Source organism: Rutilus rutilus (genome assembly GCF_951802725.1).
Source record: "Rutilus rutilus genome assembly, chromosome: 7".
NCBI classification, from domain to species: domain Eukaryota; kingdom Metazoa; phylum Chordata; class Actinopteri; order Cypriniformes; family Leuciscidae; genus Rutilus; species Rutilus rutilus.
Genome location: NC_140221.1, coordinates 47,032,085 through 47,059,382, shown reverse-complemented (window position 1 = coordinate 47,059,382; position 27,298 = coordinate 47,032,085). Strand labels below are relative to the sequence as shown.

Genomic DNA, 27,298 nt, shown 5'->3' with positions numbered 1-27,298 from the left:
GGAACAGTCTTCCTAACATTGTCCGGGAAGCAGACACGCTTTGTCAGTTCAAAGCTAGATTAAAGACACATCTCTTTGACCTAGCATACACATAACACATTATAGACTTCTATAATTCAATGTTAGGCTGCATAGATCAGGTCAGCCAGAACTGGGAACACTTCCCATAAATCCTGATGTACTCGTTACATCATGAGAAGAATGGCATCTACGCTAATTTTAGTGTCTTTGTTTATCCCGAGGTTTTCCCGCAGCCTGCTGGATCCAGGCCATATCCAGATCTGACGAAGGAGCTTCGCCTGGACCCGATGACAACACAGCGCTGAAGTGCCAACTAGCCTCTCCCTATGGAGGATCCCTTTCCCACTCTACAGATAAAGCGTCGTGGAAATTCGGTTTGCGTACCTACCCCGAAGTGATAAAATAAAATAAAATTCTGTATCAAAATTTATAGGCAAGACAAGTAGTTTGTTTAGGCTTGGTTTGTAGGGAATTTCCAAACCTGCGCACACATATTCAAACGCGCATAACTATAGAACCAATTCTTAATGCGCATGTGAACGCCATCAGCGTTTCTCACAGGTTCGCGTTTAAAGTCTGTGTAGAGAGAACGGTGTCGTCTTGGCGGCCCCTAATTTAATATCATATGATCATTTCGCCGGAAGTGAATCAATCAAAACTAACTTTAGCTGGAAAATAACATTATTCAGGAACCGCTATAAAGCCAAAACAATCTCTGTTACCTTAAATGATATCTTTATCTCTGTAAAGCTGCTTTGAAACAATCTACATTGTTAAAAGCGCTATATAAATGAAGATGACTTGACTTTAAAGGGTTTACATTTTAACTCTGCAGGCATTCATGAACAGATGATTAGACACAAAATAAAGATCAACTTATCGATAAATAAAAGCTGTAATGCTTTACCTTTCCCCATTTCCTCAATCTCCATTTCGATTAGTGGTAAATGTTTTAAGAACTCTGTGGGGAAAGAAATCAAATGGAGTTAAAGTTTAATTGATGACTATCAGCTTTAACCAACTGAATCTTCAGAACAAATGAAGTTGCACCTTTTATTCGTTCCAAGAGTAACTTCTTATCCTCGTCTTCCTCAGCTAAAGCGCTGCCGCACAGAGCTGAAGAAAACACATTTAAGTTCTATTGAGGAGAAACTTTATTGTCATTGTAGTTATACAACGAAATTTGTTTGGTAGCTCACAGAAGTCAGCAACCATAAAAAAACAAGAAAGCAGCACACATACCATAATAAATATAATAAAATAAATAAAAAGGCACTTAGTATAATAAATAGACAAGATAATTTTAAGGACAGAAATATAACAGTATTTACAGTATAGTATAGTACATAAATGTCCCATTTAGTGCAAACATGAATGTCCAATGAGTATTTTGTGCATTAGCAGCAAACATGAGAAAACATGAGAAAGGGAAAACAGAGGAAGGGTTAACTATTTATGTGTTGGGGGGGGGGGGGGGGGTGGCACAGGCTACAGCCCTGAGGAAAAAGCTGTTCTTAAGTCTGTTTGTACGGGTTCTGATTATTCTATATCTTTTCCCTGATGGGAGGAGCACAAAAAGTCTATGTCCTGGATGAGTTGAATCCTTGATGATGTTGCTTGCACGCTTTCGTAGGCGGCTATCATAGATCATGTCAAGGTTCGGGAGTTTAGTTCCTATGATCCTCTGAGCAGTTTTAACGGTCCGGGTCAAAGCTCGGCGGTTTTCTGCAGTGCAGCTGGAATACCACACTGTGATGCAGTAACAGAGGATGCTCTCTATTGTGCTCCTGTAAAAATTTACTAAGAGCTGGGTTGGCACTTTTGTTTTTTTGAGTTTTCTTAGGAAAAAAAAGTCTCTGCTGCGCTTTCTTCACTAAGTGGGATGTGTTAATGGTCCATGTGAGATCTTTTGTTATGTGTAGACCTAGGAATTTGATGTCATTCACCCTCTCAACTTCCTCACCATTTATGTAGAGAGGGGGTGATGTTGTTTTCTTGACTCTCCTGTAGTCCACAACAATCTCCTTTGTTTTGGCAGTGTTCAGAACCAGGTCGTTGTTCACACACCATTTGATTAGATGTTGGACATCCTCTCTGTAGTGAGACTCGTTGTTTTCTGATATCCTTCCCACTATAGTGGTGTCATCAGCAAACTTCACTATGGTGTTAGAAGAGGAGTGGATGGGTTTGCAGTCGTGTGTGAATAGGGTGAAAAGAGCTGGACTAAGAACGCATCCCTGCGGTGCTCCTGTGTTAATGGTGATAACAGATGATATATGATTGCCCACCCTGACATTCTGTGGTCTGTTAGTGAGGAAATCCAAAATCCACGAGCAGAGTGTGGTACTTAGTCCCAGGTCATTCAGCTTATTTACAAGTTTGTATGGCACAATGGTGTTAAACGCCGAGCTGAAATCTAAAAATAGCATCCTAACATATGTATTAGGATGCTCCAAATGAGTAAGGCTGGTGTGAAGTGCGATTGAGATTGCATCCTCTGTAGATCTGTTCTTACAGTAAGCAAACTGTAGGCTGTCCAGGTCAGCAGGGATGTTGGCTTTGATGTGTGAAAGAACCAGTCTCTCAAAGCACTTCATGATAATTGGTGTCAAAGCGACTGGGCGATAGTCATTCAGACATTTTACTGACCGTTTTTTGGGCACGGGAATAATAGTAGTTGATTTTAGGCATGTTGGGACTACAGCCTGCTGCAGAGACAGATTGAAGATGCTGGTAAACACCCCCGCCAGTTGGTCAGCACATGACTTCAGCGTGCGACCTGGGACTTTGTCTGGTCCTGCTGCTTTATTGACATTGATCCTCCTTAGCGTGGATCTCACTTGATGGCGTTCGAAGACAGGTACCGGCTCCTCTATGGGTGATGGTGCTGTCTGGATTTCCAGGCTGTTGGAGTGACCGTCAAAGCGCGCAAAGAACTGGTTCAGGGTGTCAGGAAGCGTGGCATCATGGCAGAACAACGAGGGGCTGTTCTTATAGTCCGTTAGAGCTTTAATGCCTGTCCACATACAGTACTGCGGGGGTTGTTATCTTTAAAATGACCCTCGATGCGTTGTCGATACCTGTGTTTTGCTGCTTTAATGCCCTTCTTGAGATCTCTCCGAGCATTACTGTAAGCCAGCCTGTCCCCTGACCTGTAAGCAGCATTCCTCACTTTCAATAATTACCATCAAGCCATGGTTTTTGATTTGGGTACACCTTGCTGGTCTTGGTCGTCAACACAGTGTCAGTGCAGAAGGCTATGTATGCTAAAACAGATGAGCTATACTCTTCCAGATCCGTGCTCGCAAACAAATCCCAGTCTGTATTTCCAAAACAGTCCTGCAGGCGTGCAGTAGATTCCTCATTCCAGACCTGGACTGTTTTGACAGTTGGTCTTGTTCTGCAGATCAAAGGTCTATAGGATGGCATCAGGTCTATAGAGATGTGATCTGACAAGCCCAGGTGTGGAGATGGGGCTGCTTTATAAGCTCTTGGGATGTTGGTGTATACTTGATCCAATATATTATTATTTCTGGTCGGAAAGTGTATACTGGTGTATAGTTTGGGCATCACCGTTTTTAAATCCACATGATTGAAGTCCCCCGCTACAATTACAGCTCCCTCCGGGTATGCATCCAGCTGGCTGTTGATAGCTTCATGCAACTCTTCTAGCACTAGCTTAGCATTAGCCCGTGGTGGTATATAAACAGCTGTGATAACAATAGCAGTAAACTCTCTCGGGGTGTAAAAAGGTCTGCATTTTAATGATAAATATTCAATGTCCAAAGAGCAATGTGACCTAATAATGTCCACCGATGTACACCAGTCATTATTAATGTATATACACACTCCGCCGCCTTTGTTCTTACCAGAGTCGGCCGTTCTGTCTGCTCGGTATACGGAGCGGCCCGCTAGCTCGATAGCCGCGTCGGGAACAGCGTTATCCAGCCAAGTCTCTGTGATTACCATAACACAGGTGTTAAGGCGATGTGAAATAATCCTAAGTCTCATTTCATCCATCTTGTTCACGAGTGACCGAGCGTTTGTAAGAAAGAGACTCGGAAGCGCTGGTCTGTGTGGGTTAGCTTGTAGCCTAGCCCGTACTCCGGCTCTCTTTCCCCGCTTTTGCGTCCGGTCTCTTCGCCGTCTTCGACGCCTCACAGGCGGTATGATAAGTATTCCGCTAAGCTCCTCAGAGCATAGAATCTCTGGTGAAATGAAATTTAGGTTTCCAGGTGAGTAGTCCTGATACTGATTCCCGATTTTAAGCAGTTCAGCTCGTCCATAATGTAATTGTTGAGTTAGTGCCTGATAAAATAAACTAAATATACTTAAAAAACAAAAAAGCTGCTGTATATCTGGGAGCTCCGAGCCGCTGCGTCTGCACGCGCCGCCATCTTTCTTTCCCTCTTCAAGTCAATTGTGTTGTTTTCCACATGTCTTGTTAGATTTTACTTGTCTAGTTGTATGTTTGAGTTTGTGTTCTTTTTTCCCTTGTGGTGGGGTTGTGTTTTTGGTTTAGAAAATGTAATTTTTCCTCTTTATGATCCTCTTTATGACTCGTACAAAATGTTGTGTACTACACAGTAAAATGTGAATCTTGAAGTAAAGTCTTTTCTGTTATTTTTGTAATTCAAATATTTAATTCACTTAGAAACTTTTATACTCTGGAAAAATGTAAACACTCTGGACAAATGTGTCACAGGTTTTGGTTCTTAAAAATCCTGTCACTTTGAAATCCAGACCTGTAGCTGTAAGAAATTAATTGCTTACATTTTATGAATTCATATAAATAGAAATAGGGCAGCTCAGTGGGTAGCACTATCACCTCGCAGCAAGAAGGTCCCGGTCAGAGTCCCAGCTGAACCAAGAGTTAGCAGGTTCTCTGATTTCCTTCAGGTAAGCTACAACAGTTTCCACCGCAGTTCAAACCCATGCAGCACAGGTTAATTAGTGATACTCGACTGTCAGTGTGTTAGCCTGGTGATGGATGGGCCAACCACATCAGGGTGATGTGAACATCCAAAAAAACATCAGTGAATGGAATGTTCCTGTAACGTTCACATTAAAAAAAAAAAAAAAAAAAAAAAAAAAATTCTTAATACATAAAAAACCTGGACGTTTTCAATGTTTAAAAAACATTCCGAAATAACGTTTTCCTAACCTAATGGGAATGTTAGCAAAACGTTCTGACAACTTATTTTTGTTAGCTGGGATGGAACCATCTTGGTGGTGGGGAGGGTGGAGGTGAATGAAAGCGTCAGCATCTGCAAACTCAGACATGTGTAAGTAAGTACCCATCTTTTATACCACAAGTATTAGAACGCGATTGGATAGATGAGAAGGTAATGAGTGACGTACCAATTGAGTCTTCCCGGCAGAACTTATGCTAAAGCTTTCATTTCTCTTTAATCTGGACCATCCGAACTGACCAACTGCGTGAAGACGGACCGAAGCATTGAGTGTGTTCAGTGCCAGCTACCAGCTCCTCTACCTCTTGATGTAGTCTTTCTGTACAAGTAGAAAATGAAAACATAATATAAGCAGTCATAACATATCAGTAATGTTTTTTAATTCTCTTACGTGCATTTCAAGATGTTTGAAGGCCAAAAATTGATGTTTTATTAACAAAGTTCGGGAGGAGCCCATTCAGATAATTAACATGAGGGAAGAGGACTCAGCAATCAATGATAAGAGGTATATATATATATATATATATATATATATATATATATATATATTCATATATATTCAGCAGTCTCACCTCAATCCATTGACAGTTTAGCAGCATCCCTCCACCACCCCTTCTCCACTCTTCTAGTCCTAACCATTTACATACATACTCATGAACACTGAGAGAAGAGAAACTGCACAGGTTTGTACTGAAGTGAGTTTGAGATGAACAAGATTTCGGTTCATACAATGTAATAATACTGTAATGCGGGGTCAGACGCATGTGGATCCATTTGCAGATAAACTTTAATAATCAAGATCAGAGTCAAACAGGCAGAGTTCAAACAACAGTGGCAGGAATATCAGAGGCAGAACAGAAACAAAAACGATACCGGGCAAGAGTCAGGGCAGGCAGCAAAGCAGTCAAAGTTCCAGAAAGCAAGGTCACAAGGGCAGGCGGCAGAGAATCAACAGAAGTCAAACAATCCAAGGTCATACACAGAAGAGTCACAGAATATCCAGGTAAATGCTTAGAAATGTCAGCCGGGGCAAAACAAGACTTCGCAATCAGTATGAGTGTGAATGCTGCTTAAGTAGAGCAGATAATGGAAAACACCTGTGCAGGTAATTAGTCTCTGTACGGGGTGCATGGGAAATGGAGTCCAGGAAAGTCAATACTCAGGTGAGGGTGCCCTCCGGTGGCCATCAGAGAGAGCCACAGAGGTCTGATTCATGACAAATACAGTCTGTATATTGAGAAATGTTTAAAATTACATTCGTTTAGACAGTCAGTGAAACCTTAAAATAAAGAAAATTAATGTCATTCATGATTTACTGCACAAAACAAGATTTTTTACCCTTTAAAAAGTCATGCAGACAGTCAATTAAATCATAAAAATTGAAAATGTCATTTTACATTATTTTATTTTATTTTTTTATTTTAAAGATTTGGAATGAGAATCTTTAACTGTTGTCTAGGTCATAAATGGTTTAATAATTTATGATGACCATAACATGTGAATGCTCTTTATTTTCTAATAGTGAAAGTGAATTGGTGACTGTTTATTATCAAGAACTTTTGTTGTTTATAATCTTAACGGTGGGGGTGTTACGTCCCGTGACGTAATATCTAGTATGTGCTGGTGATGTTTTCTCCCCTCCTTCTGTCTCTCTCTCTCTCTCTCTCTCTCTCTCTCTCAATTACATTCATTTAGACAGTCAGTACAGTCTTAAAATTAAGAAATCAATGTCATTCACACTTTATACTGTTTTTTATGTTAATATTTTAATGTTTATTGTTTCAGCATAAAACATTTTTAGTAAAGTGAAGTGAATGTGGTGTTCACATCTTCATATAAACACACTGACACAGGCTCTGAGGGTTTGAATATTGAGTTTATTATTGAGGAATGAACAGTTTTCAATAGTTCCTCTATACAGTATGGCAGCTCATTGTGTGTCTGTTATTATATCAGACAGACTATTTTCCACATGCGGCAAGTGTTCCGAAGGGTTCCAGAGGGTGACTGGCGGATTTAAGGAACTGGACTCCTTTCACAGTTAGGCAAGTGTCTGCAGTCACTTTACCACCGTGCCTCGCATCACATAACATCGCAACAACGTACTTATCATCAACTCCGACCTTCACCTGAGAGAGAGAGAGAGAGATTTTCACACTTGAATTTTAAGTGATCTCTTACATGTAAAAGCCTGTTCACATAAAGACCTAAACACATTCATTTTCCATGACAGCAATCATATTTCTACGAGTTCTGCTACAGTGACCATTGCAGAGTAGATTTGAGTGTCCAGCAACGCTACAAAGTTGAGAAGTTTTCTCTTATACAAATGCAGAGAAACTTTATACTTGATTCACTTAACCTTTTCAGAGAGGACTGAAAAATGACTGGACACATCACATCCGTTTAGGACACACTGTCACAGTTGGCTTGTTGATATAGGAAACATAAAAATTGTACCAGAAGTATTCCATAAAAAATCCATAAAAAACAAGAAATACTCATTTACCTTGACCAGATAGTGTCCACCACACCGTGGCTCAGACCTATAGGTTTTAGGAATGAAAACATCAAAAGGGACTCCAGCCTTCTCCTTTATGCCTGACTCGACTCCAGCCTTCTTCTCTATGTCTGACTTCATCTGAATAAACAAATGGACATTTTATATTCATCTATATTATTATTATATTATTACTTTAAAAAGATTTGGTTTATTGGTCTAGTGAGGTACGTCTATCATTCAGATATCAGAAAACTCATGTGAAATGTTTTGTGACTTTAAGTGAAAAGTAAAACAGTTCTTTCAAAAATAACCAATAATTTCGCTAACACATTTTACAGCATCAAACTAGATCATTTTACTAGGCTGTGTTTTAACAAAAACTGCATTTACTAGAAGAGTGATTTTCAGTCTCCTACCTTAATGCACATGTCCTTCACCTCTTCAGTGACAGGCGCCTCTGTGCTCCATTCTCCACGTTTTGCCGCTTCTGTAGTCATTGTGCTGGTGATCAAAGCTGGATAATAAACGGTATTATCAGGCAGTCTGTCTCACAGATTGATTCTGATCCACTATTTATGCTGTCAAAATCGCATGACGTCAGTCGTCATTGTAATTCCATGTAATCACATAAAAGAGACTGAATGAATAGGCGGAGTGTCACTTTGGGGTGTTGTGTAATATTCAGAAAAACTGTTCATTCTTCTGTGGAACAGAAAAGAAGATATTCTGGAGAACATTGGGAACCACTTGAACCAATATTGGTGCCCCGAGTCACACAACTTTGAAACGACATGAGTGCGACAGAATTGTTATTTTTGAACGAACTATCCCTTTAAAATTGACCCACAAAAGCATCATGTTTTTCTTCATATAGTTAACAAAATACAGAGCAATGTTTAACAGTTTAGAGGATCTGAGATAACATGTTTTCTATTTGAATTTTTTGTAAAATGTAATTTATTCCTGTGATAAAAGCTGAAAGTGCAGCATCATTACACCAGTCTTCAAATAATTGATGAATAAAAAATAAAGCAAAGTTAAAAGAATCAGTATCTTCTACAGATCATACATTTATAGAGTAAGAAATAAAAACATTAAAAACTGCTTTTTTTGTACAGATACAGTATGTGTGCGGATCATCTGATCATGATCTCCTGAAAGTGCGTATCTATACGACGAATGTTATTTCTCGTGCCATATTTACACGCCAAAAATAGGCACAAAAGATACGCAGTTTTTGCGTGCATATGATACGCACTTTATGGCGTGTAATACGCACGCACTCCGCCCCCCTAATCCTAACCAAGCTTTTTCAGTGCGTAGCATATGCACGCAAAAAAAAAAAAAAAAAAAAAGAGAGTGAGATCGTGTTGATCTCGCCGCTTACAGTTTTTTTGGATTGCTTAAGCACGATTTTCAAAACAGGGCCCGTGTTTTCAAAACACTACACACAATTAGCACAACCACACACCCAATAAGCAAAACACTACAGATCCTTTGCATAATTAAACACTCTTGTAAAAACTATACACTTCTGTTTAAAAACCACACTTTGTTACCATATGAAACACACACGTTTCACATTACTATACTCTGTTTGCACGAGTTACACTCTGCTGTGATAAACCTAAAACACTTTTAGCACTTCTACTTCCCTATGATTAGATACACAAAATACATTTATTTGAAATATATTTTCAGAGTATATTTTGGAATATATGCAAATATTTGAAATTGGCCCAATAAATATATTTCACACTTAACATCATATATTTTTGTTATATTTCAGAATATATTTCAATGTATTTGGAATATATGCCACATATATTTTTGACACTTTTGGGGACCCATACAGAAAAAAATACATTGAAAAATATTCTGAAATAGAACAAAAAATATATGATGTTACAGTAAGTGTGAAATATATTTATTGGGCCAATTTCAAATATTTGCATATATTCCAAAATATACTCTGAAAATATATTTTAAATATATTTCTTTTGTGTATGGGTACCATCAACAAAGTACAAATATAATGTAAATTCACCAAACACTACACAAGACCAATGTTGCAGACTGAAGAAACTCATTTATTTCTCAACACGCCCAAAATGTTGACCTGGAGATTCATAATACTGTAACAAAATGTCACTTTACATATTGTACTGTAAGTTTACTGTAAAAAAAAAAAAAAAAAAATTAGACATTGTCTCTTCGCCTAGCTGGATCTGGCCAGAGAATTTCATCAACATCGCAGGCAATGTTGTCATTAGCAAGACACCTTGGAAAGAAACGTCTTGAATGACTGCTGCTTTTTATAGTGCTTATACACCTGATTGGTGTGTCTACAATTAAGCAAACAAGTGTCTGCACACCTGATGACTGTGTTGAACCAATTGGTTGGACGGTGAGGTAATTTGACAGTCAGTGCTTTGGTATTGCAAGGAAGTGACTTCATGATAGATTTTTGTGTGTAATGTATGTTAAGTGTGTTTAGTGTTTTGCAAATCACTGTGTGTAGAGTTTTGCAACAAGTGTGAGGTTGACAATGTGCTTATAGTTGTGCAAATATGGGCTGATGTTTTGCTTCTTGAGTGTAAGGTTTTGCTAATAGTGTACTACTTTTAATTTTAGTGTGTAAGCAATCCAAAAAAACTGTAAATGTCATTATCAAATACAAATCTGGTTTTCATGATCTCTGTCAACAGGAGCGCGACACTCTTAATAAATAAAGCTTCGTTATTGGCATCGATGATTCATGAAGAAACTTTAACATCCATGAACCTTTCTATTACAGTTTTTCTGAATTGCTAAAACACTAAATCCCATTGTAAAAACTAAACTGGCAACTGCCAAAACTCTTTTATCAAATCAATCACACTGTTGTCAAAATCTTAAACACTATTCATCTGTTTAGGACACAATTTGCGAATCTGAATCGCCCATTTACCAAAACTCTAAACACATTCTCAAACACAGAACACAACTTTGCAGTGTCATACACTTGTACCCAGAATTGTGCACACAGGCTACAGAAGTTAAACACAACTAACACACTGTTCTCATCCTTTACACACTACCACTCAAAATTGAAAACACATGTGTCCAATCAGTGCACACAATTAGAAAACAGTATTTAAGCCTAGTCAAATGCAAATGGCATGAGTTGATCCAACAATGGAGCAGAACAGAGGAAGAGGAAGAGGAAGAGAAAGAGAAAGAGAAAGAGAAAGAGAAAGAGAAAGAGGAAGAGGAAGAGGAAGAGGAAGACAAAGAGAGAGAGAAAGAGAAAGAGAAAGAGAAAGAGGAGTCTGTGTCAGAGGTGGTGGGCGAGGACAAAGACCAAGCAGATCAATAATTTCAAATGACATTCGAGCAACTGTCATAGATCATGTTCTGGTGCATGGCATGACTATGAGGGAGGCAGGGCAACGTGTGCAACCAAACCTAAGCAGGTTCTCAGTGGCTTCTATAATCCGGACCTTCAGAGAAGAAAACAGGTAAAGTATACTTGTCTCAGAAAGGGGACAATGAGACATAACTTTTCCATGGTACTGTGTTTTGAAAACATTTACTGAATAAAATGTGTGTGTATGTGTATACTTCTAACTAAATGGGGTTCTTTTTACAGAATTGAAAGACGGCCTCATGAGGGTGGAAGGACACGCATGTTCTCACAACACCAGGAGACACTTATTGTGGATATGGTCCGTCAGAACAATGCAATTCGACTGCATGAAATAGAGCAGCGGATTGTAGAAGACAACGTACATTTCGAGGGAATAAATAGTGTGAGTCTGTCAACAATTGATCGTGTCCTGCAACGCAACAAGATAAGGATGAAACAAGTTTATCGGGTACCATTTGAGCGAAACAGTGAGAGAGTGAAAGAGCTACGATGTCAATATGTGCAAGTAAGTAAACTCAGTACTAGAAAGTACTGTGTAGTTTGGGAAGCAGCACATGTATACATCTTACTGTGTCATTTATGGAACTAAATGTAGTTTTCACTGTGTACAGAGAATCTTTGAGCTTGACTCAATGGCTATGCCTCATGAATACATTTTCATGGATGAAGCTGGATTCAATCTTGCCAAAAGGAGAAGAAGAGGTCGCAACGTGATAGGTCAACGTGCCATTATTGAACTGCCTGGCCAGCGTGGTGGAAATGTAACCATCTGTGCTGCCATCAGCAGCTATGGGGTTCTCAACAGTCATGTTACTGTTGGGTCATACAACACCGAACTGCTACTAACATTCCTGGATGGTCTACGGGGTGCTCTGCTCGAGCAGAGGGAGCGCGAGCAGGCAGAGCATCCCATGTATGTTGTCATTTGGGACAATGTGAGCTTTCACCGTGGTCCGAGAATACGCGACTGGTTTCAAAATGAGCAGCATTTTATTAATGTCTTTCTTCCACCATACTCTCCCTTCTTAAACCCTATCGAGGAGTTTTTCTCAGCATGGAGATGGAAAGTGTATGACCATAACCCTTACACACAGGAGAACCTAATTCAAGCAATGACTGGAGCATGTGACGACATCAGCGTGGAATCTTGCCAGGGCTGGATTCGGCATGCTAAAGCATTCTTTCCCCGTTGCCTTGCAAGGGAGAACATAGCATGTGACGTGGATGAAGTCCTGTGGCCTCACCCAGCAGAGAGGCGTGATCCTGAGGCAGAATAAATGCTGTAAATGTGTCTTATTTTTTTTTTCTTTACATAACTTTTGTTTCTCTTTTTTGCTGCAGTTTTTTTTATGCTTTATTTAATTTCTTTTTGTTTAAATCTGAGTACAAGAATAAAATTATTCCCGCTATCCCACAGTGTTTTGCATTTATTTATGTAGTGTGTAATGGTTGCTAAGTTGTGTTTGCACATTAGCTGGTTTTGTGTGGTTTTTGACGGTAGTGAGTGATTTTGATTAAAGTTAAAATGGTTTTGGGTCAAATGTTTGGTTTTGCAAGAGGAGTCAGAGGTTTTGTGAATGTAGCTTGAAAATTGGGTTTTGTGTTCACAGTTTAGAGAAAAGGAGAGCAGGTTTCAAGAAATGTGTCTTAGCAATTCAGAAAAACTGTAACAAAAAGTTATTTATAGTGGAAAATGTTCTTTAGATTTTTAAAAAATGTTCTTCACTCTAAAAAAAAGATTCTTTTAAAAACTGTTGACTGAAACATTTTGAAGCTTTATTTTTACTTTAAGAGTAGAAGATGTTATAATTTGAGAAATGTTTCAGATGCTTCAGAAATCATAATATGCTGATCAATACGCATTTATGATTAATGTTGAAAACAATGTGTATTTTTTTCCAGGATTCTTTGATTCTATGAAAGTTCAAAAGAGCAGCATTTATCTGAAAGAGAAATCGTTGGGAAAAGCTTTTTACTGGAAAAGCTTGTTTTAAAGCAGAGCTCTTCTCAAAGCTGTGAGTGTTTGAGTCTCACCGTCATAATGATGTGCGGGAAACACACTCTGAACCTTATAGCTCCATTTCATTTCATTGTCTTCACTTCATTTTGTAGAAATTGTTCACACACACACATGACTATGTTGTTGTTACCGTAGAATAAATAATCAATGTAAAATGAAACAAACCTGCACAGTATTATCAGTGTGAATCATTGACGGTGACGAACGCAGCATTCATAGAAATAAAATAAAAATATAATAATGTTATATGTATTTTTAATAATACACGTTACAAATTATAAACACAACATATTATTATTTTGCAGTTTCGTTTATTTCCAGACCATTATTAGTATATTCTGTCAAGTTTGATTGTGTGCAGGGCTCTTGTGGGCTCACACACACTGCAGTGCTGTAACCTGTGAGGACAACTGTGTGTTACTGCGTTCTGCACACATGCGATAGAGTTCTGATGTTCCAGCGAACCGTTGTGACAATTAAACTCACAGTTTAGAGATTATTAGGACTGTTTCGACAAATGTCCAAAACAATACAAAAAACATTTTGACATATATCTCTCAACATGCCTTTTGTGTGGGCTGCGCTTCATGTTTCATCAGAAACAGTTTGAAATCCATCAGTCGTGACTGTAGCCTACATGTCAACCGGGAAATGCAACTCCAAAGAAAAATATTAAACTGAAGATACTGAGATATTGAAAACAGGAATTCTCATAAACAGCCTTCAACTCACATAATCACAGGCTTTGCAGGTTTTTTTTAATACAATTTGGGACTTTATGTTTAGGAACATTTTGTTCCAATCTTCAAGCAGATCCTTAAAAAAGTTTAAAAAAAAAAGATTAAAGAAAAAATATGAATAATTTCCTAACAATATTTAGGGTAAACCTCTAAAAAACATTGCTCAAAATATTTTATTTTTTAAATAATATGTTTAAGTTCAACACATTTCACCACAAACACTGCCTGAGACATAGAAAAGGGGAAAAATAAATAATAACAACATCAAGTATGACAATAATATAAATGGATATATAAACAATGAAAAACAAAAAATTACAGGGAAAAAAAACAACATAATTTTATGCCAACCTTTTAGAGAGGGTGACTTATCACTAATCCAAGATATCGAAATATTTTTACTAATAGTTAACAAGTAAAAAAGTCGTTGCTTTTTAATTTACATGTGACTTTGACAATATTTGACTCCTTTATTATGTGACAGTCTCATAAACAACAGGTGTAATCTCCTGTTGCATTTGAAGAAGAGAATGAAGGGAATTTATAAGGTGTGATATGTAAGCTGTGTAAGATCTTTAGCTGAATCACAATTGTCCTAATGCACAGAGCAAGTCAGGATCTGAGTGAAAATGTTTTTGCTTCAATTATCATTCATTTTAATATGTTTAATATATATCTGACTCCATTCAGCTGCTTTTCATGGATTGAATATGAAAGTCAGTTACATTCAAGGAAGATTATGTCCAAATTAAATACTTTCTAAATTATTGAGTTTTTGAATTTTTGAGACTGTCTTCCTCTGAAAAACGAGCACATATGTCTGTACATGCAGAGTATTACGACAGAGACGTTTTAAAATGCAGCACCCTCTAGCAGTCTTATAGTCTATATAGCCTGCAGGATAATGACCGCACACATAAAGCTTGCCACAAAGAACCGGTTAAAGTAATGATTATGAATGTGTCTAAATTAGCAAGGAGACATTTAATTGTTTAACAGGTGTTTTCTGTGTCGCTGCAAAGATGAAGTTCTTTTGAAGTCGACTCGCCATGAACGCCAGAGAGAACGTCTCAGGTTACGACTGTAACCCTAGTTCCCTGAGAAGGGAACGAGACGATGCGTCAACGAAGCTTTGGGAACGCCTCCGCGTGATTACGTCTGAAGCACGTATGTCAACTAGTCCAATAGGAAGAATGAGCGTCACGGGCGGGTGACGTCATGACCAGGAAAGGATAAAAGCACATCCGGTGCAACTGGCTTTAGCTTCTAGAGCCGAAGCAAAGTCGATTACAGGGATGCAGGAAGTATGGCTGGGCGACGCATCGTCTCGTTCCCTTCTCAGGGAACTAGGGTTACAGTCGTAACCTGAGACGTTCCCTTTCGAGGGAACTCGCGATGCGTCAACGACGCTTTGGGAATGAGAATACCCAACACGCCAGACTTACAACTACCTGTGTTAAAACTGTCGGCAACTTAAGTACCAAGCACCTGAGAACCTGGGGCAGAAGCCAGGTCCAGGCTATAAAACCTCACGAATGTGAGCGGAGAAGACCAACCCGCCGCATCACAAACCTCCTGAAGAGAAACCCCAGATAATAAGGCTTTAGAAGCCGCCATACCCCTAGTAGAATGAGCTCTGACCACCAAAGGGCATGGCTGGCCAGAAGACTCATAGGCAAGAGAAATAGCCTCAACTATCCACTTACTAATTGTTTGCTTAGAGGCTGGAAGACCTTTCTTAGGTGACCCAAAGCAGACAAATAACTGATCAGATTTCCTCCACGGGGCAGCCCTGTGGACATAAGTGTCGAGCGCTTGCACTGGACACAAAAGATTCAGTTTTTCCTGGTCCGAAGATGTAAAAGGAGGAGGACAGAAAGCCTGCAGCACAATAGGCCTAGGAATATTGGTTGGCACCTTAGGGACATATCCCTGTTTCGGGTATAAGAATGCCTTGACCATCCCGGGTGCAAACTCAAGGCAGGTGGGAGAAACCGAAAGGGCCTGAAGGTCTCCGACTCTCTTTAGGGACGAGATAGCTAGAAGAAAAATGGTCTTAAATGTCAGAAATTTCTCTGAAACCAACTCTAGGGGCTCAAAGGGCGCCCCTGAAAGACCTTCTAGAACAATCATCAAGTCCCAGGCCGGAACCCTAGTGCAAGTTGCAGGCCTCAGCCTCAAGGTGCCACGAAGGAAACGAATGACCAGGGGGTCTCGACCCAATGACGTACCACCCACCGGGGCGTGGAAAGCCGCAATGGCCGCCACGTAGACTTTAAGGGAAAATGGACATAAACCTGATGCAAAGCGATCTTGGAGAAATTCAAGTACTGTGTTTACTGAACAGTTAACTGGATCCCACTGATGCTGGTGACACCAAGAAGTGAAAACTCTCCACTTAAGTGCATATAATTTCCTCGTAGCTGGAGCTCTGGAGTTAAGAATGGTCTCAACAACCTCGGTTGAGAGACCACTCTCTATAAGTTGGGCCCCCTCAGAGGCCAAACCCATAGTTTCCAAATCTCTGGCTGGGGGTGAAATATTGTGCCCCCTGCCTGAGACAGAAGGTCTCTCCTGATTGGGATCTCCAAGGGAGGGCCGTTGAGGAGATGAATTAGATCCGCAAACCAAAAACGGCTCGGCCAACGTGGTGCTACTAACAGAAGACTTATTCCATCCTGGCGGACTCTCTCCAGAACTCCTGGGTGCAGAGCAACAGGGGGAAATGCGTACAGACGTGGCCTCGGCCATGTCTGTACCATAGCGTCCAGCCCCAGGGGGGCTGGCTGAGTAAGGGAAAACCAAAGTGGACAATGCGTCGTATGCTGAGACGCAAAAAGATCCACTTCTGCTCGACCGTAGAAGTCCCATATGAGCTCCACCGCCTCGGGGTGAAGTCTCCAGTCCCCTGGCCTCAGCCCCTGCCTCGACAGGGAGTCTGCTCCTATATTCTGAGCCCCTGGTATATACACTGCCCTCAGAGAGCGTAATTTGCCCAGAGACCACAGGAGGATCTGGTGAGCCAGTTTGCAGAGTGGACGCGAGCGCAGACCCCCCTGACGATTTACATAAGAGACCACCGATGTGTTGTCTGTGCGGACAAGCACATGATGGCCCCTCAGGTCTGGAAGGAAATGTTTCAACGCATTGAAGACAGCCATCATCTCCAGGCAATTTATGTGCCACGAAAGGTGATGACCCCTCCACAGACCCTGAGCTGAGCGGCCTTCCATTACCGCTCCCCAGCCGGTGAGGGAAGCATCTGTCGAGATCGCAACTCGATGGCAAAGAGCTCCCAACACCGGACCCTGGGACAGGAACCAATGTTTCCTCCATATAACCAAGGCGCGGAGACACCGCCGCGTGATCTTGATCATACGAAGTGGGTTTCCCCTCGGGGAGAACCCTCTGGTCCTGAGCCACCACTGCAAAGGTCTCATGTACAGCAGGCCAAAGGGGATCATATTGGACGCTGCTGCCAAGAGACCCAACAGTCTCTCGAACTGTCTCACAGTGCGTGACTGGCCTAGCCTCAACTCTTTTGTGGCTACGAGGATAGCAGCTACACGAACGGGCGATAATGTGGCCCGCATCATGACTGAATCCCATACCACACCAAGGAAAGTGGTTCTCTGTAGTGGAGATAGCACACTCTTCTTGGTATTGAGTCTCAACCCCAATTTCTTCATGTGAGCGAGGATGACATCTCGATGCCGAACCGCTAACTGCTCTGATTCCGCCAGAATAAGCCAGTCGTCGATGTAGTTCAGAATGTGTATTATACCAACTAAACTACTGAAAGAAGTGTTACCTGTAGTGGAAGAGCCTCTCCTTAATATTATTAACTCGTCTTTATCTTTAGGTCATGTTCCAAGAACATTTAAACTGGCAGTTATAAAACCTCTCATTAAGAAACCACAATTAGATCATAATAACCTAGCAAATTATAGACCCATTTCAAATCTTCCATTTATGTCTAAAATATTAGAAAAAGTGGTGTCCGCTCAATTGTGTTCTTTCTTGCAAGAAAATTATATCTATGAGAAGTTTCAGTCTGGTTTCAGGCCGCACCATAGCACTGAAACTGCGCTCGTTAAAATCACAAATGATTTACTTTTAGCTTCTGACCAAGGCTGTATCTCAATACTAGTTTTACTTGATCTTAGTGCTGCGTTCGATACTATAGATCACACAATACTCTTAGATCGACTACAAAATTATACTGGTGTTCAAGGACAAGCATTAAGCTGGTTTAGATCATACTTATCTGACCGCTACCATTTTGTCTATTTAAATGGAGAAAAATCGATCATAACTCCAGTAAACTATGGAGTGCCGCAGGGATCTGTGTTAGGCCCTCTATTATTCTCAGTATATATGATGCCACTTGGAAATATTATAAGGAAACATGGAATTAGTTTCCATTGTTATGCTGATGACACTCAAATATATATTTCATCACGGCCAGATGAAAACGCTAAATTATCCAAATTGACAGAGTGTGTTAAAGATATAAAAGATTGGATGACGCGTAATTTTCTTTTATTAAATCCAGACAAAACAGAGGTACTACTTATCGGTTCAAAAAACCGCCCACAAAACCTCTCGCAATACAACTTTAATATAGTAGGATGTCCTGTTACTTTATCCTCTACAGTAAAAGACCTGGGTGTTATACTCGATTGCAACCTGTCTTTCAAAAATCATATTTCATATGTTACAAAAACCGCCTTTTTCCACCTTAGAAACATTGCTAAGCTACGTAATATGCTATCAGTTTCTGATGCAGAAAAGTTAGTTCATGCATTCATGACCTCGAGACTAGATTACTGTAATGCTTTATTAGCCGGTTGTCCTGCATCCTCAATTAACAAGCTACAGTTAGTCCAAAATGCCGCCGCTAGAGTTCTTACTAGATCAAGAAAATATGATCATATAACACCGATTTTATCATCACTGCATTGGTTACCTATAAAGTTCCGTATTAATTACAAGGTATTGCTACTGACTTATAAAGCCCTAAACGGCTTAGCTCCAGTCTATTTAACGGATCTTCTATCGCCCTATAATCCATCGCGCTCTTTAAGATCACTAAATTCAAGGCTTTTGGTCATACCTAGGATATCCAGAACTACCAAAGGAGGGAGAGCATTTTCACATTTAGCTCCAAAACTCTGGAATAGCCTTCCTGATACTGTTCGTTGCTCAGACTCGCTCTCCCAGTTTAAAACTAGATTAAAGTCGCATCTCTTCAGCCAGGCATTCATATAATATTTTTAATCTTACAGTTCAAATTACAATCCGGCCTCTAGTTAATAAACGCCAGAGGAGAACTGGCCCCCGACTGAGCCTGGGTTCTCCCAAGGTTTTTTTTTTTCTCCATTGGGTCACCTGATGGAGTTTTAGGACACTATTAGGTCACTTGATGGAGTTTTTCGGTTCCTTGCCACTGTTGCCTTTGGCTTGCTCAGTTGGGGATATTCTGGGGATATCTAATTTGATTTTATCAATAAATTCCACTAGAAACAAACCTTGTTGTATTATTTTAATTTAATACTGTGAAGCTGCTTTGATACAATCTGTATTGTGAAAAGCGCTATACAAATATACTTGACTTGACTTGACTTGACTTGTATGCCTTGCAGCCTGAGCGGGACCAGAGCTGCATCTACGCATTTCGTGAACGTGCGGGGTGATAGAGCCAGGCCAAATGGAAGCACCCGATATTGGTATTCTTTGCCCCCGAAAGAAAACCTCAGGAACTTCCTGTGTTGAGGGAGGATGGAGACATGGAAGTAAGCGTCCTTTAAATCTATCGTGACAAACCAGTCCTCGGATCTGATTTGAGTCACGATCTGCTTGAGTGTGAGCATCTTGAACTTGAGTTTCATGACTGCACGATTCAACAGACGAAGATCTAAAATGGGACGCAACCCCCCATCCTTTTTCGGAACAATGAAGTATCAGCTGTAAAACCCAGATTCTCTGTCGGGCGAGTAAACCTGCTCTATAGCTCCTTTCGCTAAAAGAGATTCCACTTCTTGCTCCATTACCAGAGCCTGCTCGGGGTGAACTAACGTGGGTAACACCCCGTTGAAACGAGGCGGAGGAGAACCAAACTGGATTCGATAACCCTTCTCTACTGTTTGCAGGACCCATGGAGATATATTCGTCAGATTCTTCCACTCTGTCAGAAAATCTACTAAGGGTACCAGTCTCTCGAGACTGGCCTCTGGTATTAAAGGAACAGCCACTTCGGTGACCTGAAGCATACTGGCAGGAAACAACCGAAGTGACTGTTATTGAACCCCCCTCAGAGGGCGCGAGTCTGACGCAACGTAGAGTTGACACTGGGTCAGAAGCTTGCTGGAAACCGCTGCGCCCTGAAGCACCAAGGGTGGCAGGGTTGGCAGAACGGCTTCCTGAGGACCCCGAAATGGAACGGGCACCGTAAAAAGAGGTGAACACCGTTCCACCCCGGCTGGGGCTGTCCTCAATGGTCTGACACTTAGGGCGTCAGGACCTCTTTTGAGCCGAAGCCTTCTTAGCCATAAGAACGGTCCTCAGATCCGGCTTAGACTTAGGAAACTTCGGCTGAGAACGACGGCTCGGTCCCCAAGGCTTTAAAGGGGGAGCTCGAGACGCGACACTCTCTTTTTGCTGTGCACGAGTAAATTTTGAAGTGCTAGTTTGAGGAAGCTCACGCCCAGCATCCTCAGGGGCTTTAACTTTACGAGGGATGAATTTTTTAAATGCCTCAGATTGCTTCTTTGTTTCTTGAAAACGTTCAACAACCGTATTGACAGCATCACCAAAAAGACCAGATGATGAAATAGGTGCATCTAATAAGAAAGCACGATCTTTGTCTTTAATCTCAGCTAGATTAAGCCATAAATGTCTCTCAGTAGCTACAAGGGCTGCCATAGACCGCCCAATAGCACGAGCAGTCTCCTTCGTAGCTCTGAGAGAAAGATCTGTTGCCTGACGAAGCTCTTGAATATCGTCGGGACTGACCCCCTCACTCTTGTCAATATCCCCTAATAAATCCGCCTGATAAGCCTGAATCACTGCCATGGTGTGCAGGCAGGCTCCAGCTTGACCAGCTGCTGTATAAGCTTTGCCCACTAATGCAGATGTATTTTTTAGCGGTTTAGTGGGCAACACGGGTGATTTCAGGGACGATGCTGACGCGGGAGACAGATAGCTCGCGAGCGTCTGTTCTGCCGGCGGCATCGACCCGTAACCATATTCCTTCAGTCCCCTTATATCAGAATATGTGTGCACTTGAGGACTGAAGAGACGTGATGAATATGGCTTATTCCACGATCTACTTAGCTCACTATGCAGATCGGGAAAAAATGGAAGTGCCCGTAAGGGAGAGGATACAGTAGATAATAAAAAACGCTCGTCAAGTTTGCTTTTAGGGCGAGTGTCTCTTTTCTCAAATGGCCATTCAATGTGTAATTTCTCAACAGCGCGTGTTATCACCTCCACAAGCTCATTATGTGCGGGAGAAGAAGCTGGCGTATTTTCTTCTCGTGTGTTTGTGTCACTTGCCATGCTCAGCACATCTACCTCCTCGGAGCTAGAGCACTGAAGCATGGGGCTCTCTTCCTGGGCAAAAGTAACCGCGGGGTGGGCTTCTGACACCGGCAAGAGAGCGCTGGATCCCCCGGGTAAGGGAGGAGATAAGGCAGAGCCGTCTCCAACCCCGCCGAGAGATCCATTTGCAAACCCCAGGTCTGCTTTCTCCAGGCTGCCTCGGCAGCGGCGGGTCCAGCACCCTGAGGTTCGCAAGCCTGTCCACTCTCGTCAAACATGGACAGGCGGGAGCGGAGCATGCGGAGCGGGAGAAGCTCACAATGCTGACAGTCAGCCCCCTCGAAGGCTGACATAGCATGCCCCGCTCCCAAACAAACTACACAAATCTCGTGTGTATCTCCCCACCCGTAAGAAAACGAGGGCAGGGAGGAACACACTGCTTGAATAGTTGTTTCGCCATAGTGATATATATATATATATATATATATAGTGACAAACAAACAGTAAATATACAAACAGTTTTGACATATAGCGCTTTGCTGAGACAGAAAAGCTAAAGCCGGTTGCACCGAATGTGCTTTTATCCTTTCCTGGTCATGACGTCACCCGCCCGTGACGCTCATTCTTCCTATTGGACTAGTTGACATACGTGCTTCAGACATAATCACGCGGAGGCGTTCCCAAAGCGTCGTTGACGCATCGCGAGTTCCCTCGAAAGGGAAATGCACATTTCCTATGGATTACATAATCAGAGAGTAGCCTATTTCTTTTGGTTTTGAATATTTTTGTTTGAAAGTAGACATTTCAAGCTTTCTGTAATATATAGCCTATATTTCTCAAATCTGTGAGGCACAAGCTGAGTTTCGGCGCCCTCCAGTTCACGTGCAATGCAAGTGATTGTGCCGGCGCCTTATTACATTGTCTGCTATATATTTGCTTCTTATTTATTAAATACGGGCAATTGGTTGATAAAACATTAATCAAAATTAAGATACAATTTATACAAAACGAAAATCTTTTAAAAAGAGTTTTCTACAAAACAAAACTTAATGAAGTGGTCAAAATCATGTTTTACCAAAAACAGCGTCGTTGCTAGGAGGGCGCCAGCGCCTCTGCCTCGCGAGTGGATGATAGCCCTGAAGACGCCTAGCAATGGTATACCTTTAGTGGTAGTATACCTTTAGTTAAGTTATATATCAACAAGAGGTGGATTCATTTTGTGAAGAGCCACCTTGATGGAGAGCTGAGGATCACCATCAACACCCGCCTCTGTAGTGATCATTTTACACAGGATAGTTTTATAAACTTTCGTCGGAGACAACTGGAATTCACTGATAATCCGCTGTTACTGGTGAATGGGGCCGAGCCGACTATCTCCCGCCTCGGCGTTCATGCCCCCGTCACGCCGACAACTGGTGCCATCATCTGCAGTGCGTGCCAGCGAGTCAACTTTCCCGCGAGTGGGCGTGGTTTCAGTGCAGCCAGCGGACACGCCCCCAGCGTTTGAGAGCAGAGACGACTGCTAATTTTTTCAAGATTTTGATTGCTTATTTTATTTACTTGGCTGCTTTTTTTATCATTCAAATTTGGCTGGGTGGCTAATAACACATTATTCTGTGGTGTGACAAACTCAGAACACGTACTTAATTTTGACTTTACAGGGACTTTAAGAGTCTTAGTAGCGCGCCAAGAGACAACGTCAATGGAAAATGCAGCCCAGGTATGATGCGTATGAATGAGGCGTAATGGAGATTCCAAAGCGCTCTTTGGTCAGAACCATGGATAACGATCGCGGATAGGTCCGTCCTATGCACCGAAACTTTTAACTATGCAACAAAATATTTAAAGAGCATCAAGCTATTAAAATCTAGATTATGTATACGCACAGATAATATAACAGTAGGCTATATTAGTCAATATTTTTTTATTAAGGTTAAACAGTGATTGGATAAAGTTTTTAATTTAACGTTTTTAATTTAAGGCCCACCCACAATTGGCCTGGCCCATCCAAAACTGTAATCCTGGCGCCGTGCCTGGGCTAAAGCAAAGGTTTTTTGATTGCTCACTCACTCTTGAGTGCATCTAGAGGTCCTGAATGAGGCTAACGTGTTCATCATATTGACTCCTTGAGTGGAGGCCCTCCTGTCCCGACCAACACTTTTTACCATTCCAATACAATTCCATATTAGAATAAGGTTTGTGTGTGCTCTTTTACTGTCATATGATGGTCACACACATCTTACAGTATTTCACAATTGCTAAAACACTAAACCCCATTCTCTGAACCCAATGCTCAGTGGCCTAAACCCATTTGTCGAATCAGTCACTCTGTAGGCAAAACGTTACAGTTTTTACCAACTGCTTACACACAAAATCTTTTCATGTCACACGATTTTTGAAACCTCTCACTCAAAGTGCAAAACTACACACCAAATCTCCAAAACCATAAGCTATTTCTCAGCCTTTGACTCAGTTTTCAATTGCATTAAACACTTTTTTCAAAACACTACACACAATTCTCTACCTAAAACACAAAAATCTAACAGGAAGTTACTTGCTTTCCTTTTCCAAACACAACCAATCAAAATGCTACACTTATTCACCAGGTCACACACACACTCCTCATATGTGCAAACACGAATTGCTTAACTGATCACTAACCAATCACTGCTTTACTGTAGTATAGGCCTAAATAGGTCAAAGGTCAGAATATCTGTTTTGAACGATGGATTCCTGGGACCCCCTGGGACCCCCTGTGTTCTTTACTGTATTCTAAAGAATATACTTTTGGTTTACAGTACATATGTTTATGGTTTTGTTGTATGCTACTGTAAACAACAATAATGTTAGGCCTAATACAGTTTTTCTCGATTGCTTACAGTTTTTTTCAATTGTTTACACGCAATTTTGGAAACCGGGTTCTTTTTTTCAAAACAGAATCACAATTATCCAAACACCACACTCAATTTGCATAATTCCTAGATTGTTTGCAAAATGACACACTTCAGTCAAAACATATACACATATTTGTGAAAATGCTATTAGTTTTCATTTAACCAACACAGTCCTCAATGATCAGACACTATTGCAGCCAGTTACACACAGCTGTGATAAATATAAAACACATTTGTAAAAAAACTAATTTTAGGAAATAGCATGTGCTAGATTTTTGGCCAGACATTGTTATGTAAGGGATAATTTAGATGACAAAAAAAAAAAAAAAAAAAAAATAGTGACATACCCACAACATTCTTCATGATTAGTTTGAGATATAGGGAGAATGTACACAAATAGGCCTACTATAAACTTACAAAGCACTGCACAACACTGATGCTGCAGACTGAATGTTTCAAGTATTTATTTCAATACTTGCACAGTATTTCTTACCATAATCAGTTACAGTAACCAACCAACAATGAAATCAATGAAACAAATAAAATCTGTAGACAAATAAAAATTACTGCATGAAGTACATACACTTTGACTCTGAAGAAAAACTACTGTAAAAGCAACAAGAATACTGTAACTATTCATCATCTCTCCGTCTGGCTGGATCAGGCCATAAGATTTCATCCACATCACAGGCTACGTCTTCAATGGCATAAGTCCTTCCCTACCTCTTCCTCTACCTAGGCCTCTTCCTCTACCTAGGCCTCTTCCTCTACCTCCTTCTCCTCTTCCTCTACCTCCTTCATCTCCTCTTTGAGCTCCCCCTCTCATTCTCACTCTTCTTCTTTTTCTTCTAGCTCCTTCCATTTTTGTTGAAGACAGGTGAACTCACCTGCTGCCTTTTATAGCACACCTGAGTGCTGCGTTTTCAAATTAGCACATGTGTGCTTCCACACCTGGTGGTTGTGTTTATCCAATTCGTTCATTAGTGTTGTCATTGGCAATCCGGGGCTTTGTAATGACAAGGAAGTAACCTCACAATCCTTAACTGTGTCTAAGGTGTGAAAATGTGTGTAGAGTTTTACAAATCACTGTGTGTAATGTTTTGCAAAAAGGGTGAAGCAGACATTGTGTGTAATGTTGTGCAAATCTGTGGAGGTGTTTTGCTCCTTGGAGTAGAATTTTGCAAATTGTGTGGAAATTTTTATTTTAGTGTGTAAACAATCGTAAAAAACTGTAAACACATTTCTTGAAACTATGCCTCGTAGTCTCAAAACTGTAAACACAAATCCATAACGTCTCACCCAATTCCCCAAACATCCTATTTTCAGGTCAAAATGAAGCTCTACACTCAAAACCATTCACTCTTGCTGAAAAAAACAAACTTTGCCCTCAGACAGGACACACAAGCCCTCAAAATTACACACACTACAACATAGTCTAACACACTGGTAAAATAAATTCAAAACAACATTTCCAAAACTGGTAAGTTATGTTGCTTGTGGTTTCCCCCCTCACAAACCTTTTCACATGATGAACACAAAAGACACAACCAGTGGATACATTGGCACATTTTGATTCATGTGTTCCAGAAAACACACACAAATATTTTTTTCCTGCTGTACTCTTTTTTTTTTTTTTTTTTTTTTTTTACTCTCTCCTCTAATTTTTTTTTATATATTTACTTACAGTAAGATGTGTGTGACCAACATATGACAGTAAAGGAGCTCACACAAACCATATTCTAATATGGAATTCAAATTGTATTGGAATGGTAAAGAGTGTTGGGATGTGACAGGAGGGTCTCCACTCAAGGAGACAATATGATGAACACGTCTAAGAATGTTCCACATGTGGTTGAAATACCATCATTTGCCTAGAAAGATAACATTCTGGGAGTCAAGACTATAAAGGAGAAAGGATGCCCTCCCTTCACTGTCACACTCTGCAGCCACTCTGTGTGACTGTACGACTGCTGACCTTTTCTTGCAAGAAAATACACCTCATCAAAGACTATTGGAAATGTTTGTCTCTTATTCAGTGATAGAATTTTGTTTGTCACCACACCTCCCTGAAGGTTCTCGAGGCGACGGTAAAGCGACTCAAATTTGGCCTTACTCGTAGCCGAGCCTCCCTCATAGTCATACCATTGACTACAGTTTTTTACGATTGCTATGACAGATTTTTCAATACATTTAACAATTTTCCAAAACTCTTAACACAGTTAGCACTACATCCGTCTGTGTAAGCTATACTATTAACACATTTCTTGTTGCTTTAACACAAAATGCATACAATTAACACAAATTTAAAATGCTTGAACTTCTTTTACACACAAGATCAAACAAGAACAAAACAATGGATTTTTACTGCCAAATTTACCAATGCTTTAACACTGTATGTCAGAACAGATAACACCATGTTCTAAACCTAACCTTACAGGATAAAGTCAAGGTGAACAGCTGTTTATATTGTGAACTGAAACACAAATATATCCCCTGTATTTTATTCTATTCTTACTGAGAAACAGCTGATTGAATTATGCAAATAATTAGAAGATGACTCTTTTTTTTATTCTTCTGGTGCTTTTTCTGTTCGTATATTTTGTATTTTCACATTATTCCATTGCTAGTGAGAAACAGCTGATTGAAGTTATGCAAATATGGGACAATGTGGCATTCCACCATTCCCGTCTATAGTCACAGCCTGGTTTGACGCCCATCAGAGGATGATGTCCACTTTCCTTGCCCCTTACTTCCTTTCCTCAACCCCATTGAGGAGTTTTCTCAGCCTGGAGATGAAAGATTTTTGACCATAGTCCACAGGACCAAATGGCCCTCCTGTATGCAAAAGATGCTGTATACAAGACATCACAGCTGAACACTGCCAGGAGTGGATAAGGCATGTTACTGTAAAAGATTCTTCCCAAGATGCCTTGCCAGGGCAGATATCAGGTGTGATGTGGATGAGAACATGTGGACA

The 27,298-nt window shown here is 40.7% G+C and overlaps 1 protein-coding gene across 1 annotated transcript; it reads left to right on the top strand.

Annotated features, from left to right (window-relative positions):
• The first annotated feature begins 11,028 nt into the window (after positions 1–11,028).
• LOC311294278 (uncharacterized protein) lies at positions 11,029–12,766 on the top strand. The gene is made up of 3 exons (XM_084415076.1): positions 11,029–11,216; positions 11,348–11,630; positions 11,737–12,766. Exons 1-3 carry the CDS (start codon positions 11,125–11,127, stop codon positions 12,400–12,402), a joined length of 1,041 nt encoding a protein of 346 aa, XP_084271202.1. The 5' UTR covers positions 11,029–11,124; the 3' UTR covers positions 12,403–12,766.
• Positions 12,767–27,298: the final 14,532 nt, after the last annotated feature.

Excerpts from the sequence above, each read along its gene's own strand:
- LOC311294278 (XM_084415076.1), top strand. The coding sequence starts at position 11,125 with ATGACTATGAGGGAGGCAGGGCAACGTGTGCAACCAAACCTAAGCAGG. Across the intron at positions 11,217-11,347 it reads ACCTTCAGAGAAGAAAACAG|AATTGAAAGACGGCCTCATG; the intron begins GTAAAGTATACT and ends TTCTTTTTACAG. Across the intron at positions 11,631-11,736 it reads TACGATGTCAATATGTGCAA|AGAATCTTTGAGCTTGACTC; the intron begins GTAAGTAAACTC and ends CACTGTGTACAG.